The sequence below is a fragment of the Lasiosphaeria miniovina genome (genome assembly GCF_030549165.1).
Source record: "Lasiosphaeria miniovina strain SMH2392-1A chromosome Unknown B0T26scaffold_1, whole genome shotgun sequence".
Classification (NCBI taxonomy): Eukaryota; Fungi; Ascomycota; class Sordariomycetes; order Sordariales; family Lasiosphaeriaceae; genus Lasiosphaeria; species Lasiosphaeria miniovina.
This window is the reverse complement of record NW_026848220.1, coordinates 4,238,532-4,257,151: the sequence shown is the minus strand read 5'-3', so window position 1 is coordinate 4,257,151 and position 18,620 is coordinate 4,238,532. Positions and strand designations below refer to the sequence as shown.

General features: G+C 57.2%; 5 protein-coding genes across 5 annotated transcripts; 2 read left to right on the top strand and 3 right to left on the bottom strand.

Moving 5' to 3' along the window:
• Positions 1-100: 100 nt before the first annotated feature.
• On the bottom strand, positions 101-391 carry B0T26DRAFT_687498 (uncharacterized protein). The gene has a single exon (XM_060440938.1). The coding sequence runs from the start codon at positions 329-331 to the stop codon at positions 131-133; it is 201 nt and encodes a 66-aa protein (XP_060303051.1). The 5' UTR covers positions 332-391; the 3' UTR covers positions 101-130.
• A 3,380-nt stretch (positions 392-3,771) lies between these two features.
• B0T26DRAFT_631131 (glycoside hydrolase) lies at positions 3,772-5,530 on the bottom strand (the record flags this gene model as incomplete). Its single annotated transcript, XM_060436321.1, has 6 exons — positions 3,772-3,967; positions 4,069-4,234; positions 4,302-4,496; positions 4,581-4,770; positions 4,835-5,293; positions 5,375-5,530. 6 exons carry the CDS (start codon positions 5,528-5,530, stop codon positions 3,772-3,774), a joined length of 1,362 nt encoding a protein of 453 aa, XP_060303050.1.
• Positions 5,531-7,296: 1,766 nt separating this feature from the next.
• Positions 7,297-8,593, top strand: B0T26DRAFT_670502 (uncharacterized protein; the record flags this gene model as incomplete). Its single annotated transcript, XM_060439183.1, has 2 exons — positions 7,297-8,091; positions 8,270-8,593. 2 exons carry the CDS (start codon positions 7,297-7,299, stop codon positions 8,591-8,593), a joined length of 1,119 nt encoding a protein of 372 aa, XP_060303049.1.
• A 4,208-nt stretch (positions 8,594-12,801) lies between these two features.
• B0T26DRAFT_58065 (UTP--glucose-1-phosphate uridylyltransferase-domain-containing protein) lies at positions 12,802-15,348 on the top strand. The gene is made up of 4 exons (XM_060435589.1): positions 12,802-13,014; positions 13,424-13,519; positions 13,585-13,661; positions 13,728-15,348. Exons 1-4 carry the CDS (start codon positions 12,910-12,912, stop codon positions 15,016-15,018), a joined length of 1,569 nt encoding a protein of 522 aa, XP_060303048.1. The 5' UTR covers positions 12,802-12,909; the 3' UTR covers positions 15,019-15,348.
• On the bottom strand, positions 15,348-17,553 carry B0T26DRAFT_58269 (inhibitor of growth proteins N-terminal histone-binding-domain-containing protein). The gene is made up of 3 exons (XM_060435591.1): positions 17,380-17,553; positions 16,806-17,292; positions 15,348-16,718 (listed from the first exon to the last, which is right to left on the bottom strand). Exons 2-3 carry the CDS (start codon positions 17,259-17,261, stop codon positions 15,678-15,680), a joined length of 1,497 nt encoding a protein of 498 aa, XP_060303047.1. The 5' UTR covers positions 17,262-17,292; positions 17,380-17,553; the 3' UTR covers positions 15,348-15,677.
• Positions 17,554-18,620: the final 1,067 nt, after the last annotated feature.

Sequence of the window (18,620 nt, the reverse complement as noted above, 5' to 3'; positions counted from 1 at the left end):
AGGGCAGGAACAGCGCCGGCCAGGGCAGCACCGGCCACACTCGTGACGTCAGACTTGGGACGAGTGCTGTGGGGGGCCGCTTCGATCACGCGCTTGTCGTCGCGCTTTTCGACACGCTGGTCATCATGTTTCACATCACGCCGGTCATCACGGATGTCGTAGTAGCTGCCGTCGTTACGTCGTTCGTCACGTCGCTCGCCGCCTCTGTCGTCACGTCGATCATCACGTCGATCGCCACCTCTGTCGTCACGTCGGTCGTCACGCTGTTCTTCACGCCGTTCTTCACGCCGTTCGTCGCGAGGGTCATCACGTCTCTCGTAAATTCTATCATCACGTCTCGAATCACGCTTGCTATCACGCTTGTCCTGGCGATCCGCGAGCACGGCAGATCCGACCAGGGCAGCGCTAGCGGCGCCTGCAACGCCGACCAGAGCGGCTCCGGCGAGGCTGCCGGAGTCAACGGTGCTGCGGCGCGAGGATCGGGGCGGGCTGGCGGGGCGCTCGTTGATGAGGGGCTGTTCGAGCGCGCGCATCGATACCGACACGCGGGGCTTGGGGGCTTGGATAGGGACAGGTGCCGGGCGGGCGTAGGACATGGCCGCGCCGCCATGGGGGCCAGACACGACGGATGAGCTGACGACAGTGTCGAACTTGGTGGGATCCGAGGTGGGCACCGAGTACACATACTGCATGGGGCGGGCTTCGATGGATGCGCTGCTGGGCTGGGGGATGCCGGCGGCCTCTTCGAGGCGCGGAAGAGGTTGGGGGCGGGTGTACTCGCCGGGCCTGAAGCCGCAGGGCGTGTTGATGTAGCCGCGCAGCGAGTTGACGGGCCCGAACATGGCGGGGTCGACAGCGGAGCTCTTGCGGTCGGGCGGACGGATGGCCTCGGGCGGGCGCTGCGACACGATAGTAGGTAGACCGGAGGGTGGGCCGCTGGGCAGATGGGGGTCCGAGAAGCGCGGCACAGAGCCGTAGGCGAGCCCCATGTCGACGTCGTCGCTGAGATCGTCGTCGTCCGAGGCCGACTCCCAGTCGGACTCGTCGCCAGAATGAGCGCGACGGTGGGGCTTCGAGGGGCCAATTCCGCGGGCGCCACTGCCGTTGTTGGGACGGCGTAATTCGTTGATGGCGGCCACGGCGGCCACGGCACCGGTGATGCGCGAGGGACGTGACCTCCCGGCGCGCTCGAGATCCTTTATGTTCTCGGCCTTGGCCAGGTCCGAGAGCTGGCGGCCGATAGCGATGATGTCGTCGTCGGTCCGGGCCCGGTGTAGGACGGGGCGGCCGTCGGGGCCGATCAATGGCTCGTTGCGGGCATGGCCAGGGCGGTACTGCTGGTTCTGGTAGGAGCCCTGGGGGGGGTATTGCTGGTGGGGGTACTGCTGCTGCGAGTATTGCTGCTGTTGCGGGTATTGCTGGTGGTGGGCGGGTGGCTGCAGGGCGCGGGCATCGAGCGACGTCTTGGAGATATATCCGTTGCCGTAGGCCAGATCGCTGTCGACCGACGACGTCGAGGCGTTCTTGGTGCGGAAGGAGCGGCGCCTGCGGACTTTCTTGGCGGCCGAGGAGGCAAAGAAGCTGCGCAGGCCGAAGCGGCTCTTCTTGCGCGAGATGTTGACGAGCGACGACGATGTCGACGACGAGGCCGAGGTGCTCGAGTCGGCGCGCGACCGAAGCGAGGCATTCGAAGGCATGTGGGCGGCAGTGCCGCGGGACTGGGTCTGGGACTGGGGGGTGTCTCGGGAGACGGGGAGTGGTAGAGGCAGCGGGGGGGCGGCGGCGAGCTGTTCTCTGGAATGCCGGCGGTCGGCGCGTCGCCGTCTCGACGACTCGGGGCTCCGCCGGCGGCCGTCTCCTCCGCGCGCCATCATTTCGATCGGCTCACACAGAAAAACCTAGCTGCCGCGTTTTTTTCGTCCCATGCATTGGCTCGCTGCTGCGGTCGGGCGGTGCGGTTCGGTGGGGTTTGCAGAGGTGCGCGTAGCGTTGCGCGTGCCTCCTGTCTTGAGTTGGATTTCAATTTGATATTCGTCGCGGGTGTCTTCGTTGTTTTGGGCAACTGCGCTCCCAGCGGTATAATCCGCAGGTATTAAAGAGGCTGGGGACTGGGGGTGGGCTAATAAGCTACAGGTGGAACCCACCCAGCCTGAGCAATGAGGGGAGTTCGGATACGTTAGCGCCACCCGCCCGCAAGAGGGCTGATGGCCACTGAATTGGATGGGACGACGGGGGCGCTTTTCAGCTGCCCTCGCCGCTGAGATCGGGCGGGACGGGAAACCCTACCCTACCCTGCTGCCCATCCTCCTCCTCCATCCTTGACCGGGCATAGCATGGAGGGTATCGAGGCCAGTGCAACAACAGTTTCAGCCTTTTCGCGACAACGTCAACGCCTTCCTTCCATACTGCCTGATCATTCACCCCGCCGCCAGTTGCCCCGACTCCTCAACGCTTGCCGAGATCTGCATAAGGCTCGAGTCGGCCATAGACATCAATGAAACATTTTCTTCATCAATTAATCACAGCAGCTACCTAATCAATCAAGGTATTCGTAGCCTGGGAAGCGCCGCCGGCCTCTCCATCACGGGCCGGGCCTGGCCTGGCCTGGGCGGGTTTGTCCCTTCGATTTGCCTTCTGACAACCTATCGTCCATTGCGGGATGACGATTAATGCCATCCCTTTCGTTTCCATCTCATCACCTAAACACAACATGCATCCGCCCATCTGCGATAATTCTTCAACGAAGATTTCAGTCAGTCTCGCGGTTTCAGCTTTTACAGTACGAATATTTGCGTCAGCATTGTTAATGCTACCTTCTTCCATGCCTTGCGGACGCAGTGCATCTCGACTAACTCCACCAATGGGGTGAGTGTGCCCGGGCCGCCGCAGACAAGCAGACCTTGTATCCGTGTCCGCGGATCCCACCAGACGCGACGTCTGTGTGTGTGTGTGTGTGTGTGTGCCTCCTCCCTGCCGGGCAGGTTGTTTGCCCTATGGGATTTTGTTGGCGAATGCCCGATGGATGTGGTGTATCCTGATCACTACCTACTTCGCACGTACTTCGTACACCGCTCAATGCCATGTATACCATCAATTAGTCGGCACCTCGTGGAGGTTGTATGTATCATGCGCCCTGCTGCATTTTGTGGCCCCGATATGGCCTCTGACGGGGTGTGGTGGGACTGCAGCTTTTTTTCCTCTTCCCTCTCGAGGCGATTTGACAGATTGCTGACTGCACGACTGCTCCTCACCATGCTCTTACACGTGTCGATCGGCAATGGCTTGAATTCTGGTTTTGCTGCCTTCCCGCACCCGCTGGAAGGCGGGCTAACGTGGCTAATGAGGGCCTGCAGAACGGCCGGAGAAAGGGGAGGGGGGCCCTCCACGCAGGTGTCACCATCCGAGACCCGTGGTCCACCATTCACAGAGCTTGGGGCTAGCTGTGTTTACAAACGGGATGCTTCACGCGCAGCCAATCGAGGTCGAGAAGAGCAGGCTCTGGATATTCTTCATCTCTGCTGCCTGAATAGCTACTTTACTTATCTATGTGGCGAGATAGCTCACAAACACTCGCACGCGCGCCTCCCTATGCAAAAAGAAAATGCCAATCCCGATATCGTCCGCAGGGAGAAAAAAGCACTTGTCGCCAGTGTGTGCGTGGTGATGGGTATAAGCCATTCCACTCTGGTGATAGATCTAACTGTGGAAATCACTCCTATAGTAGACGAAAGAAAACAAGCACTTGTCGTCAGTTCCGTCGTCACAGGTGCTCTAGTTGCCCGCCGTAAACGTCGAGTTGATAGCCCCCAGCTTGATGTTGGAGTAGATGACCGAGGCGTCGGGGTGGGCAGCCTCGACCGTCTTCGGCACGCCGGCCTCGGGGTCGCAGCGCCCCCGGGTGACGCCAGGCTTGGTCGGGTCCGCGTCGGCCGGGAAGTGGCTGTCGAGCCAGTTCATAGACACGGCACTAGGGGGAAAAGTCAGTCAGCCAGGTCCAAAGTCTCTAAGAGGGAAGGATTGGGATCGCAAAGAGTAAAGGAGAAATGAGAGGAGAAAGATTCAACTTACTAGTCGTCCCACACGCTGAGGACCAGCACCATCTTCTCGAGCGACTTGCCCATGGCCGCCATGCCGCCCAGTGTGCCAAAGTAGTTTTTGTCGCCAAACACAGTCTTTTGCTGCTTGCAGAAGTCGTCGCTGATGTGGTTGACGGCGTCTACGCCTCCAATCTCGGCTATGTTGTCACGGGCAGCAAAGTTAGAACACAGCAAGCATAAAGGAGGTGTGGGTGTCAAACGTACAAACCGAGTTGGGAATGACCTTGCCGCCCTGGACGTAGAAGCGGTGGATGCTCTGGAGGGTGCCCGTGTCGGTGCCGTCGTCGGTGACAAACTGCGTGACGATGGTGAAGGGCTTGGACGTGTCAACCGACATGTCGGCGCCGGTGCCGTAGAACTTTTGGTTGCCCATGCGGAAGCTGTTGAAGTCGCAGCCGTCTGCACGCGTTTGTCTCTCTCGTCAGTCACTCCCCCCCTTAAAACCCCAATCGTCTATATCTTGAAGAAGAAGAAAAAGCTTACCCTTGTCGCACATACCCGCGTACCGATCGTCCCCGTTGCCGCAGTCGGTCCCCTCGCACCGCGTCTGCGTATTCACCTTGCACGGGTGCGGCGTGTAGGCCGTCGAGTCGAGGTTCGCCTCCCAGATATCCATCTCAGCACAGCACGCGCCGTACTTGCCCGTGCCAGACTTCCATCCCTCCGAGTTGGCCTGTCTCGCTCACAAAGGTCAGCTGGCTACTTCCAGAGCGACGAGAGGAGTCGGAAACACATACCTCGCCGTCGATGAACTTGATGTCGGAGGGGCACTGGCTGTCGCAGTAGCCGGTGCCGTACTTTGCGCCGGCCTTGTTGCCGGAGAAGCGGGCCAGGCCGCCGTCCTCGTCCATCTCGGAGAAGTAGACGGCGCCGTTGAGGCCGCAGGGGAGCTTGGACACGTCGACGTCAAAGGTGAACTCCTTGTTGAGCAGGTTGAAGAGGCGGTACTTTGTGTCGCTGGCCATCAGATACAGACGCGAGCCGACGTTGGCGCCGTTGTCGTTCTTGGTCACGAACTGCAGCTTGAGCGCGCCGTCCGAGGGAGTCGTCACGCCGTACGTCTTGGCGTAGTCGGCCCCGTCGATGGCGCAGTTGGCCGCGCACGTCTTGCCGTCCGGGCACGCCGTCGTGTTCCAGTCGCTGCCGCTGTAGCAGTTGGTGTAGCCCGTCGTGACGTGCGTCCACCGCCAGTTTGCCTGACGAACGCCGCTAGTTAGAGCTCTGTGCAGAATAGGGGGGCTGTTGTTGTTGGTGGTGGTGGTGGTGTTGTCACTCACATCCAGGACCACGGCAGTGTTCTCCTTGGTGCAGGACCCGGTGGCGGTGCACACCTGTATAGGCAGCGAGGGGTGCTTCTCGGCCGTGTTGGTTCCCACCTGCTGGCCCAGCACTGCGCTGGCCAAGGAGAGCGCCGCAAACACCCGGGTATACATGTTGTAGGTGGTTTTGATGTGAATGGGGGGATAGGGGGCTGTGTTAATAGACGGTCGAGAATGTCTTTTCTACAACTTCCACTGAGCAGACAGCTTCCTTCCTTTATACACTGGTTCTCAGTGGGAACGAGACCGTACATTGGGGCATTCTCTCTGCCCATCTACAGACAATCTAATCTAATTACTGCGGAGGGACATGTTTAGGAAGAGACGAGGCCCGAGATGCGCCACTTTGGGCGCCAATTCGGCACGCCGCCCGCAACAGCTCGCGGAGCGACAGCAGCAACAGTGGCATGACGACGTTGATAAAGACCGCCAGACCCTGGGCCTTGCTGAAGGCAATAAGATGCCGCTGGCGGTCCACGTCGCTTGGACTTCGGATCGGCCAAGTTGGTGTTACTAGAGGGCCAGTTCGGGTGCGCATTGAAGCTAGCAGTCAGCAGGGGAGCATTGCGGCTCTGAGCAGGGAGCGACTTAATCTATACCACTTACGAGCCGCCCGGGGTCCATGGACCGGATTGCTGGATGCGTATGTGATCGGGATGTACGCATGGATGACATGAAACGGAGCCGAGCGGACGGGCGACGAAAAGGGGAAAAAGGGCGGCGAGCGGCTGGCTACTATCCCAAGTGTGGCGTCCATAGATGCCAGTGATCGGTGCAGGATAGAGGCAAAGTCAGCCGCACCTACTATCGCCGTCCATGTCATGCATTGTGTGTCTATGTCTGTATATCTTCACTGGGTACCTTACCTAAACTGTGACATGGTGAGGGCCGGGGTTGCCGATGGTAGCAAGCCGCTCAAGAGTTTGACTCGTCCCCACTCTTTTCTTGTACTATACTGTAGGTAGCCACCGTAACATGGCTACGCGTAGACACACACAAAGAAACAGCGGGTGGGAAGGAGTATACGATGTCTTTGGGCTCACCTCGGTGAGCAAGAGAATTATCCATCGCCAGCGTCTCATGCTTCCTCCGACCCAGCATAATTGCCATTCCGAATGAAACCGTGGTCCGTTCATTACAACTTCTGCTCCTTTCTCTCTTTTCCCGACCAAGAGGCTAGGCCGAGCACCCAGCTACCTCTTTGGCAGCCGAAACCAAAAAACTGAAAGAAAAGGGAAGTAAAACAAGGTAGAAGCGAACACTACTATATGGCAGCCAGGCCGACAGGCAATCCTGTCGCAGCCGACTTTACCACGTCGACCCTACAGGTGCCGTACAAGCAACAGCTTCCACCTTGTGGATAAGGAAGAAAGCGTACCTCGCTCTCTTAAAGATAAATCAGAAAAAGAAACCCCGTGAGTGAGCGTGCCTGCCAAAGAGACCGACCCGATGTGGGGCAGACGCTCGGGCCGATCCCTGTCCTTACCCCGGAGTCCCGGACCTACACACACAACCAGATCGGGGAGAATCAGAACTGCGACATTGAAACCGAAAGAGAAGCTGCGTCTCAAAGTAGCGCGCTTGACAAGATCCATCTTGCAGTGATACGTCTCTTTCGTCTTTTAGTCAAAGGCAGGTACCGATTCTTGCTTTAAAGAGCCTATCTAGTTCCAAGCTAAGAACCAAGGCAATTCCAGAGCGCTTGGAGTGGACGGGAAATACTCCGAATCTGAGTGCACAATCGACATTTGACTTGACCTATCATCAAATCAAAATCCACCACCCATTGCAACTCCCCACACAACTTCTCCGTGCACAAGGTGAGGAAACAGCTCTACCTGACGACTCATCCGTCACCCACCTCCCACCTCCCCCCAAAAATGGCAGACAACGAGCAGCGGCAGCAGCACACGTCTCCCGCGCCTCCAGCCGCGCCTCCCCTCAAGAGCCTATGGTCGGTCCGCAGCGCAGCCGGCGAGCCCTTCGCGGCGGTGCGCGTGCGCAACCTGCAGGCCGTGGTGCAGGCCGGCGTCGACGCCTGGGGGCGGGCGAACCGCGCGCAGCCCGTGCTAGTGTCGGCCGAGATCTACTTCCACGCCCCCTTTGACACGGCCGCCTCGGACGACCGCCTCGGCGCCGACACGGTCCACTACGGCCTGCTGAGCAAGGCCGTCGCCGTGAGCCTGCTGCCCGCATCCATCGCCGCCGCCGCCGCCGTGAACAAGACGGCCACGGATGCCGCGACCCTGCGCGACGTGCTCGACTGCGTCTGGAGCCACCTGACGGGCCGCCGCCTCGACGGCGTCGCCTCCCTGTCGCCCTCCTTTCTGGCCGTCGCCCGCGTGCGCTACCTCGCCGTCACCGTCAATCTGCCCAAGGCCTCGCTGCTGGGCGATGGCGTCAGCTTGACTGCCGCCGCCGTCTTCGCCCAGCCTTCTGCTCCAGCCCCCGCTCCCATTGGAGATCAGACGCAGTCGCAGCAGCAGCCGCAACCGCAACCGCAACCGGACCAGCTGGCCATTGCCCTGGAGCTGCACAACCTGCGCGTGCCGACGCTGATCGGCGTCAACGACAACGAGCGCCTGGCCAAGCAGGTCGTGGTGGCGAGCCTAACAGTAGACAAGTTCGACCAGAAGCTCGACATTTACACGAGCATTGAGACGCTTGTTGTCAAGGTTTGTTTTGTTATTTTGTCTCGTCTGCCCCCTTTTGGCTTCTGGAATCACTTCATATGAGATAAAGCCCCCCCCCCCCCCCCCAAAAAAAAAAAAAGAAAACTTCTAATCACTCACACGCGCACATCCATAAACACATAACTCCGTACTTGACTTACACGTCATGATATCACTGCAGGCCCTGGAAGAGTCCTCGTTCGAGACGCTCGAGGCGCTGGGCGCACACCTCACAGACCTCGTTCTCGCAACCTACCACTGCGGCACGCACGCGGGCCCACTGACGGGCGGCCGCGACTGGCAGGCGCACGTCCGCCTCGAGAAGCCCACGGCCGTCATGTTTGCCGACTGCCCCATCGTCGAGGTCCGCGCCGGCTCCGACTTTATCCGGCTGCCGGAGGCGACGGTGACGACAACCACCAGTGCAACAGCTGATATACCGGCAGCAGCTGCAGCAAGCGTATTGACGCCCAGGTCTCCTCCTCCTCCTTACCCGCTTGCTTGACCTTGCCAGGTACCTATCTTGGTTACGACCACGTAGGACGTAGATGATCACTCTCACTTTCCGCTCACTAGCGGCAGGGTGGACAATCAAATAGGAGGGAAAGAGAATTCGGGGTTGTCGAGGTTGATTCATTCCACCATGCTGGCTCTTTCAGAGGTCGTGTCGTAGTCACATTGTCAAAAGAAACCCTCAACAAACTGTATTTGGCGGCAAGCCTGTCCCATTCATTCAAAAACAGAAAATAAAAAACCGGAAACGAAATTTGTTGCATTCTCGGTTTCTCGGCTGCACTATCCGTAAAGTACTATACATCACTAATGTAGTACCATGTAAACACCCAAAAATGGAAGGCGGTGGACATGGCTCTTTCACCGACTCTTCTCTTTTTCTCCCACTGAGTGTCCTGCGGTGAGGGGGGCGGGGAGACCAACCTTTTCCCTTTCGGTCATGGACCAATCCTCGCTTGCCAGCAGCGGCATCCCTTCACCTCTTTTTTGCAGAAACCATGTCATCAGCCAAGAAAGAACGTGATTGATGAGAGAAAAAAGGGCCCGCCAGAATGGTCAGTGCCGTGCCCAGCTGGGGAATTCTCCGTCGGTGTTTGCGAGCGCGGTACCCTGGAAGTTCCTTCGTCTCCTTTGGTTGGGACGGGGCCAGGCTAGGCCTTGCCAGGTAGGCTAACTGAAAAAAAAAAAAAAAGGAGAATACGCTATTTCGTTACCTTAGGCATTAGCTTCCAACGAGCGAACGACTGAGTGACTAGCAACTGACAGCAACCGGTGAGGAGTGGGTGATGAGAGCAGCAAAGCAACAGCACAATCGTCATTGCTGACTGACCTGAAGGCCCCAGGGGCCTAGGTAGGTCTGGTCTGGTCTAGCTTGGTTTCTTTACAGTATTTACAGAGGTTGCTTGCTTGATTTCCAGTTCCCGGCCCTGTCTGTCTGTCTGTCTGTCTGTCTGTCTGTCTGTGTGTCCGAGTACAGTGTTTTGGAAGGTTCCGATATGTATGTAGGCATGTAAATCTCTCTTCAGAAGCGAAGCCCGCCGGCCCGGGGGACCAAGCCACAACCGCCGCCGCATCAGCCCTACGGCATATCTAATAACCAAACGCCACAGCAGACAGGAAGAACAAGATTGGCTCCGCACCACACTTAACGGAAGAGCCCAGAAGAGCACCGAGTGTGAATGAGCAGGGAAAATGGCTGGCCGGCCCAGGTCTGTCTGACTGGACGGAGAGCCAAGGACGGGGCGAGAGGCGGAACTTGTTTCAGCTTCTCACCTCAGACCTGTCTACGAAGACCTTCCTTAGGTAGGTCGGTCTAGCCCGCCAGACAGAGTCAGCAAGCTGGGCGGCTGCGGGAGTATAATCTATATCCCAGCCGTCAGACTCGACGGCGTACAAACATACCAGTACGAAAAAGAGGCGGCTCGTTTGCCTGTTGGGCCGGCTATGTTTGGAAAAGGAGTCTCTTGATCCACAGTCATACCCGTGCCTATTTTAGAGATGTAGGTGCTGAATGAAGTGAGCGTTTGTTCCACTTGGATACCGCGACGGGCAACCTATATGATGCATACTAATTACCTATGTAGGGGATGTCGAGATGACCCCCCACGTGGAGGCTGGACGGAGGAGAGAATTAAGATTTGAGATTCCCACCGCCATGTGGGCTAGGCGGGGACTAGGCTGGGGAGGCTGATGTGCAGCATCGGCTTCGGCAACGGCACCCTGCTGGAAAGCCTATCTTGTGTGTAATTGTTCAAATACCAAAGACACAGCCAGTCAATGTGTGAGAAGCGGCCGACCTTCTGCATATACCCAAGGTAGGTAGGGTAGTTGCTAGGCTATGAAGTACCGATATCCTATCCGGCCTTGTCGAGGCTAGCCACAACACCAATCCCCATCTCGCTCGTTTACGAGATTGTCTGCCTCGAATGTTCTGTACAGTTCAATACCAAGGGCGGACGGGTGGGAACAGCAGGTGGAGCCAACGACAAGCAGAGTCTCGGGAAGGCGAGAAAAAGAAGGGCCGGCGGCAACGGGAGGGCGATAAAAAAAAGAGTGCGACATTTTTCTTTTCTCTTCTTCGCGGGCCCCCCTCAAAAATTGCGACGTTGTTTCTAAGTTGATGTGTGGTTTCCTCACAGTCGCTAAGGTACAAAGGTGGCCGACGCTGAGCTCGTAATCTGTCGCTACGGGAAGGCCCGAACTTTACGAGATCCGTACCACTACCACCACTACTCAGAAGGCGAAAACGTGCTCGTTCCTCGATTTTGATTTGCAAGTTTTGCACCCCCGGTTGGACTTATTATTGTCACAATTTACCGGTCGACTTCGCCCGGGTTTCTTTCTTGCCGCTTTCTCTCTCTGTCTCCGGGACAGGATGCGCCACCGACCCGAGATAAGAAACCTGGTGTGACTGAGGCTGTACACTTCTCGGGGGCCGTCACTTGTCATTCTGAAACCTCTGCCACCCCTCCATCCATCAGAAATACATTGTAGAAACCTATCACTCACGGATCACTCCTCGGTACATGCACAGAATATTATTTACGGGTGGGAATTTTATTGAAAGCGCCTCGACTCCCAAAAGAGGTGACAGCAAATTTCCCGCTCATGGCCTCGGTGGAGCTGTGATATCGAGAGAGATGGGGAGGGGGGGCCGCTCAGATTTAGTTTCTGGCTCCCGTTGGGCTGAAGGCAACTTTAGCTCCGCCAGACGCCATGGCAACCAGCCCGGTAACGCTCCCCCTACCTGCCTTTGGCTTGGTTATCGTTTGTCAAAAAAAAAATAAGGGGCCCCAATTTTGCATGGCATGATAGACATCAAGGTATCCTGTACTTCGTACTGTATACATACATCATACCCGCTGCTCCCGTCTTCGAGTTGGATGCCCTATTTAGACGAGCGGGGGGAGGCTTGGGCTTGGGCTTGGAAGGACGCATGGAACCCGTCATCGATACTCGATAGTATTCTACTGAGTCGTGAGAGGGGAGACTGAGCGATAGGTAGTAATAATAATGGGCCCGCGTCGGGCAGTGGAGCGTCATCTTGAACAAGAGGCGGCTGCGGCTGCATGTCGGTAGAAGGGATACGATCGCAGTCGAAACCCGGACAATCCTGGCCCGAACAGACCTGCGAGGTTGATACATGGTACGTACAATAAGTTCACCAATTCATTGTCCCAGGCGCAGGAACCAAGGTATCTGTAATGTATCCGTATTTACGAGAGAAACACGAGTCTTTTGAGCGTTTCCACGCTAATCTTCTCGTGTCCTGCGCCGCCAAATCTAACCTAAATATCTGCAGCGGGCTGGTCGGAGTTGAAGGTGCAGCCATCCACGCGTGGAAACAGAGCCCGTTTGCATTTTTGCACCTTTGCATCTTTGCACCTGTGGATCTCGCCGGACGATGATATGGATGTCATTGACAGAATGCTAGCGCGGGGTGCTGGAGAAGGTTTCTTACTCTTCCCGTCGGTCTTTTGTCCCGTTGGACGGCCCAGCAGCAGGTGCGCTTGTCGTGTCGCCGGGAAATGGGCCGTCGTTGGCTCGTCCAGCGGCTTGGCTTCAGAATCGCAGCTGCTGTGTGTGCCGGTGTCCAGACCCTGGTCGAAAATCGACGCCACTTGCAGAGCTGACCCTGGCCTGATGGATGCGACGGCCTAGGTACCTAGCGCCTTAACAATTTCGCAGCTCCAGGAGGACTGGCGATTCGACAACGATAAAAGCATTCAAAAGCCCAGGGTCTGGCGTCACTCGGGCGTTCTCGTATTTGTCTCTCGTCGTCGTCCCTCTCGCTCACCGTCTCGTGTCTGCTGCTCCATCCCAAGAGCCTGCCTAAGCACTCGACAGTAAGCGTTTCTGTCGCCAGCAGCTGGACACCAAGTGTAAGTTCGACCTCACCTACCTGACCTGCGGTAGCCAATGCCCGGGCTGCAAGCACAAGCACCCTCCCCCCTCCATTTCTTTATTACGGAGCCAAGCAGCTCCCGCTACAGCAGCTATCCATGTGATTGCCGCATTGCCAGTTCCACTACAGAAGTCGATCCTGGATTTCTCGTCGATCCAGGCCTGTCCAAGTTCTGCCAGCAGCTATAATTACGTCAATCGGCTAATCACGCTTGATGAAAAATAGCTCCTTCCTTTCCAGTGCCCCTAGCTCCCCCCAACCGGCGTCATCAAAACCTCGTCAACAACGGGAAGCAAAAATCGTCCAAAACCGCCTTGTTCAACCGGCCAGTCTTACGCTCTTGAAACTCAATTCTGTCCTTGTTATTGCTGCCTACCTGCAAATACAAAAAACAAACAGCAAACATGGCGTCGGCAATTAAGAGTGCCCTCCCCTCGCACCTCAAGCCCTCCAACGGCGACGAGGCCGAGTTCTCCAAGAGACATCATGGCAAGACAAGGTCTCACATGGTGAGTTTTCTGCCTCTGCGCAAATTCCAATTTCCCCTCCCCTCTTCTGTAACGACAACCTCTGTCAGCGCGGCTGTGGCTGCGGAAACAGAGAGAACGAGGAGGCACAACCTGTTTCTTCCCCTAGGGTAGCTCGCCGGTTTTGTGTCGCAACGACGCCACTGGCGGTCTAGTGACTTCGGTAACCTGCCTACCAGCGTGCAGCGACTCATCAGGGCGGGAAGAGGGCCGGAAATGTCATGCTTGAGCAAAAGACGGTTTCAAACGCCGACGGCATGTTTGGTCACGTCGGATCACGACCCTGAATACGAGGCACCATGGAAGGCACAGCGCTGGCCTCGCCGCCGTTGAATATCGATAGCAAGCAGACCTTGTTGCAATGACGTCAGGCTGACTGGGAGTGTTGTAGGCTTTCGAAAACACATCGACCAACATCGCGGCCGCCCAGATGCGCAATGCGCTCACGCAGCTCGCCGAGAGCGTCAACAACCCCGAACAGAAGAAGGCAAGTTGCGTTCGGGACGCTGGTCGAGACGAGAGAGAGCATGCCGTTTCTAACGGCCTCAATAGTTGTTCGAGACGGAGATGGACAACTTCTTCTCGCTCTTCCGCAGATATCTGAATGACAAGGCTAAGGGCAACGAAGTGTGGGTGGCCCCTTTTCTGGCTGAACTGAACCGGCTCGGAAGCTAATAAACCTGCTTCGCATGTAGATCGTGGGATCGCATTGCCCCTCCTGCCCAGGGTCAAGTCGTCGACTACGAGGACCTTGCAAACTCGGAGTCGGTCGGCTTCCTCAACAAGCTTGCCGTGCTCAAGCTCAACGGTGGTCTCGGAACCTCCATGGGCTGCGTCGGCCCCAAGTCGGTCATCGAAGTCCGTGATGGCATGTCTTTCCTGGATATGTCGGTGCGCCAGGTCGAGCACCTGAACCGCACCTATGGATCTAACGTGCCCATCATCCTGATGAACTCGTTTAACACGGACGAGGACACGGCGGCCATTATCAAGAAGTACGAGGGCCACAACGTGGACATCCTCACCTTCAACCAGTCTCGCTATCCCAGAATCTTCAAGGACTCGTTGTTGCCTGTCCCCAAGTCATACGACTCGCAGCTCCACGACTGGTACCCGCCCGGACACGGTGACGTCTTCGAGTCTCTGTATAACTCTGGCATTCTCGAGAAGCTTATCAGCCGGGGCATTGAGATTATCTTCCTGTCTAACGCGGACAACCTTGGTGCCGTAGTCGACCTCCGCATCCTGCAGCACATGGTGGAGAGCGATGCTGAGTATGTTATGGAGCTGACTAACAAGACCAAGGCCGACGTGAAGGGTGGCACCATCATCGACTACGAGGGCGGCGTGCGGCTCCTGGAAATTGCCCAGGTGCCCAAGGAACATGTCAACGAGTTCAAGTCGATCAAGAAGTTCAAGTACTTCAACACCAACAACATCTGGATGAACGTCAAGGCCATCAAGCGCGTCGTGGAGAACGACGAGCTGGAGATGGAGATCATCCCCAACGGGAAGACCATCCCTGGCGACAAGAAGGGCGAGTCGGACGTCAGCATTCTGCAGCTCGAGACGGCTGTGGGTGCCGCTATCAAGCACTTCAAGAACGCGCACGGTGTCAACGTGCCCCGTCGCCGCTTCCTGCCCGTCAAGACGTGCTCTGACTTGATGCTCGTCAAGTCGGATCTGTACACCGTCAAGCACGGCCAGCTCCAAATGAGCACCAGCCGCTTCGGCGACGCGCCCCTGATCAAGCTCGGCAGCGATTTCAAGAAGGTGTCGGACTTCCAGAAGCGCATCCCCAGCATCCCCAAGATCATCGAGCTCGACCACCTGACTATTACGGGTGCTGTCAACCTCGGCCGCGGCGTCACCCTCAAGGGTACCGTCATCATTGTGGCGACCGAGGGTCAGACCATCGACGTGCCTCCCGGATCTATTCTTGAGAACGTGGTGGTGCAGGGCAGCTTGCGTCTGCTTGAGCATTAAGCATATTCACGGAGCAAGGGAGAAAGAAAAAAAAGGAAAGAGGCGTCTTCAATGAACTGTCGATTCATTGTCTTTTCGTTTAAATGTTAATGGGGTCTATTACCGTTGATTTTATGCTTTTTTCTGCCGCCCCAGCGATCACGCCATCCCCTTTTGGTTATGCGCGCATGGTGATACAGCTACCTATCTAGTTTTAATAGCCAGTTTACACTTTTTGGTCCATGATTTTCGTTTGGCTGTATCTGTGTCTATGTGAATTGGCTGAGTCGATGGTGGTCTGCCATTTCTTGGAGCATAATGTTTCGGACTGAACACATTACCTTACATAGGATCATTATTACAATATGTAGCTCAACTGCAATAGAGTCGTGGCGATACGAATATGGGAAAACTGGTACGGAGTAGACTAGCTGTCAACATGAATCTATGACTGCAAGCATCTCAAGCGTCTCTATGATATTTGGGGTGTTGGTTTAACTTTAGGTAGTTACCCTGTGATACTACACTAGGGTTGATACTATAGTAGGGTATAGACACATCTATAGTGCTAGTTCATCATAGGCCCCATAGATCCGTCAATCCATCACACGCAACGCACGCTAATATGCGACTAGCGAATCGATCGCTTCCGCTTTTTTCAGTGTATATTGGTGGGCGTTTTAAGATGCCGGGCGGCCGCCCTTCTTCTTCATGGTCTCGGCGCACTCGGGACAGAACCACTTGCCGTTGGGCTCGCTCTTGAGGCCGACACAGCCCCAGTGGAACCACTCGTAGGGGCAGTCGTCGTTGTCGCAGGCGACCATGTCGCCGAAGCTGACATTCTGGCACAGGCAATATTTCTTGTCGTCGCCTGCGTCATCGTCGTCGACGTCCATGGCGTCGTCCTCATCGTCCTCTTCGTCGTCGTCGTCGTCGACTTCCGCGCCGGCGCCGGCGTCAACACCGCTATTGGGTCCGCCGGGGCCTCCGGCTGTGGGACCGCCGCTGCCGTTTCCGCCGTCCTTGTTTATGTTGTGACTGCCGCTTCGTGGGCGCACTGCCCCTCCAACACTAGCTCCTGGGCCTGGTCCTACTGGCCCACCACCGCTGCCGCCGACGCCGCTAGCCTCGCGCTCGTGGCTGCCCTCCTTGTTGCTGTTGCTGCTGTTGGCGGCGGCGTTGGATCCAGACCGCGACACGGCCGCGGGCGTACCGCGGCCGCCCGTGGTGCGCGCATCGCTCTCGTCGGCGCTGCCCGAGTCGGCGTCTGAGAGCTCGCTCTCGGCCGCCGAGGAGGGGCTGTTCTTGGCGGCCCGCTTGACGCGCGACAGGCCGGACTTGTTAGACCCAGCACCGACGGCGCCCGCGGGCGTGCCCTTCTTACGGCCTCCCGCCGTGCTAGACGGCGTCCCGGCCTTGCGACCCGCGCCGCCCCCCGATGCCTTTGACGTAGCGCGCGGGCCTGCGCTGCCCGCGCGCTGTACCCCGGCAGCTGTCTGGTGGCTCTTGGGCGTCCCGGGACCGAGTGACGAGTGCCGCGCCAGCCCGCTCGACGTTGCCGGGAGGTTGCCTAGGCCGCCGTTGGAGCGGGGCCCGCGTTTAGGAACGCCACTGCCGGGGCCGGCCGAGCTCTCGCGCGCCTGCCGGTTCATGATCATGCTGGCGGCGGGCGTAGCAGGGGCTGAGGCCGATGTGTGTTGCTGAGACTGTGTGTTTCGGATCTGGAGATTCGTTGTCCGGACGACGGACGGGGACGAGTTGTTAGCAATGTTGTTGAGAGCGGCGGTGACGGGGTTGGTGGCATTTACGGGACGCATGACAGGGTTCGTGATTGTGATGTTTGCGGCGCTGGTGCGCACCAGCGAGGGCAGCTCGTCGGGATCGGAGAAGCCGGGCTCGGCGCGGTCGTAGAGCATCTTGATCTGCACGTCGAGCTGACGGACGTGTTTGTCCATGTTGTGCTGCAGCTTTTGGCTAAGAGCAATCTTTTCATTGGCTAGCTTCTCGGCCTGAGCGAAGTTCTTGCGGATGAGGGCCCTGTACTCGTCCTCCTTCGGGTTGTTCTGGTGGCTGCCGTTGGCCTTGATCCACTTCTGGATGCGGCCATCGCGCTCTTCGATCTCCTTGACGAGCTTCGCGTACTGGCGGTCCTTGTCGGCGACCTCGTCTTGTAGGAAGCGGATCTCTTCAGGGAGGTTCTGGGTTCTGCTGATCCATTCGTCCAGGATCATGGCCGGGTCGAGGGCTTCGACGGTCGGCGGCATCCTTCTGACGAAGTCGATGGAGAGATCGTCTCTAGGCATGGTTGTCAATAACCCACCCTACACGTCGGTCAAGCAGCGAGCGCGGTGGATGACGACGATATGATGACGGTGATGATACAATCACTGCCTAGGTAGGCTTGCGGGAAAGAAGAGGGCACCCAGATAAAAAAAAATGAGATGCCCCGGTCTTGAGTCCGGCCTGACTCCGGCTAGGGGGGTGGATGGCCGGGGGGGGCGAGAGCAAATGCAGGCGCATGTGCAGGTGCTAAGTGCCAGGTGCAAGCGCGCGATGGAAGGAAAGAGATGTGGAATACGGATATGAAGAAGCGCAGACTAAAGCAGCCCGCGCATGTCATATACAGAAAAAGAAGTGAATAGGCAGGTATAACTGAGACGAGGTGCAGCGCGCCTGCCTTTGGTCGAGGAACTGCCAGTCCGGGCCAGTCCGGCCAAGCAAAAAACACGACGGGTGAGGTGGGCTCTTCCCAGGTAGAATGTATGTATGTCAAGCTCAAGCGGGCTCACCTCACGAACCGACCGCCAATTATTACCTGCCCACGTACGGATATCCGTACGGTATTTATCAAATCTCGCAGAGGTTCACGACAGAGAGGGACCCTGATGTCCGGCGAGGAAAACAAGGAGCCCCCCCTGCGGATGGTAGCGAAAATGAAAGTGGGATCTGAATCTAGATGGGAGCGTGGGCCGGTGGCCGGCTGGTGGCTCGTCTAGGTTGTGGGGAAGGGAGCGAAAATGGGACTGGCTGGACTGGGCTGGGCAGGACTTTGCCGAGTTAAAACACGCACTGGAGCGCACTGGACGTTTGACGACGAAGGGATAGAAGTTCTAATGGATCACGCTTCCTCAGCCTCCCCAATTAAAAAGCCGAACGAAAGAAGGCTTTCGATTCGTTTTTCGCCCCGCGCTAGGTAAGCAGGTGCCCGCCTCGCCCAACACCCCGGCTCATGGTCAAGCATTGTTAGTCTAACCTAAAATAGGTAGTAGACGCCCAGGCTTACCGGAGCGGGAAGCTATGTCTAGTCTGGATGGGGCATTTGTGGAGTAGATTCATGCAATTGGGCCTGGCCCTTCAATGACTTGCAGGGTTCCGCTTTCCTTCAAGCTCCCACGGGTTGCTAGGTGCATCTTTACATTTATTCTCGTGGCACAATTCGAGATCATCATAGCGATCGGACCTGGCATCCAAATCCTCCAATATTTGGGTTGTCTACGTGCATGTATAATATCCTCTGTCTTGTCGACGTTCACGGTGATTCTACCAAGGAGCTTGATACCTTTTTGGTCGTGTGGCGTGGCGCAACCGTCAACGCTAGATCTGCAGCCCTTCCATTGTTGTTG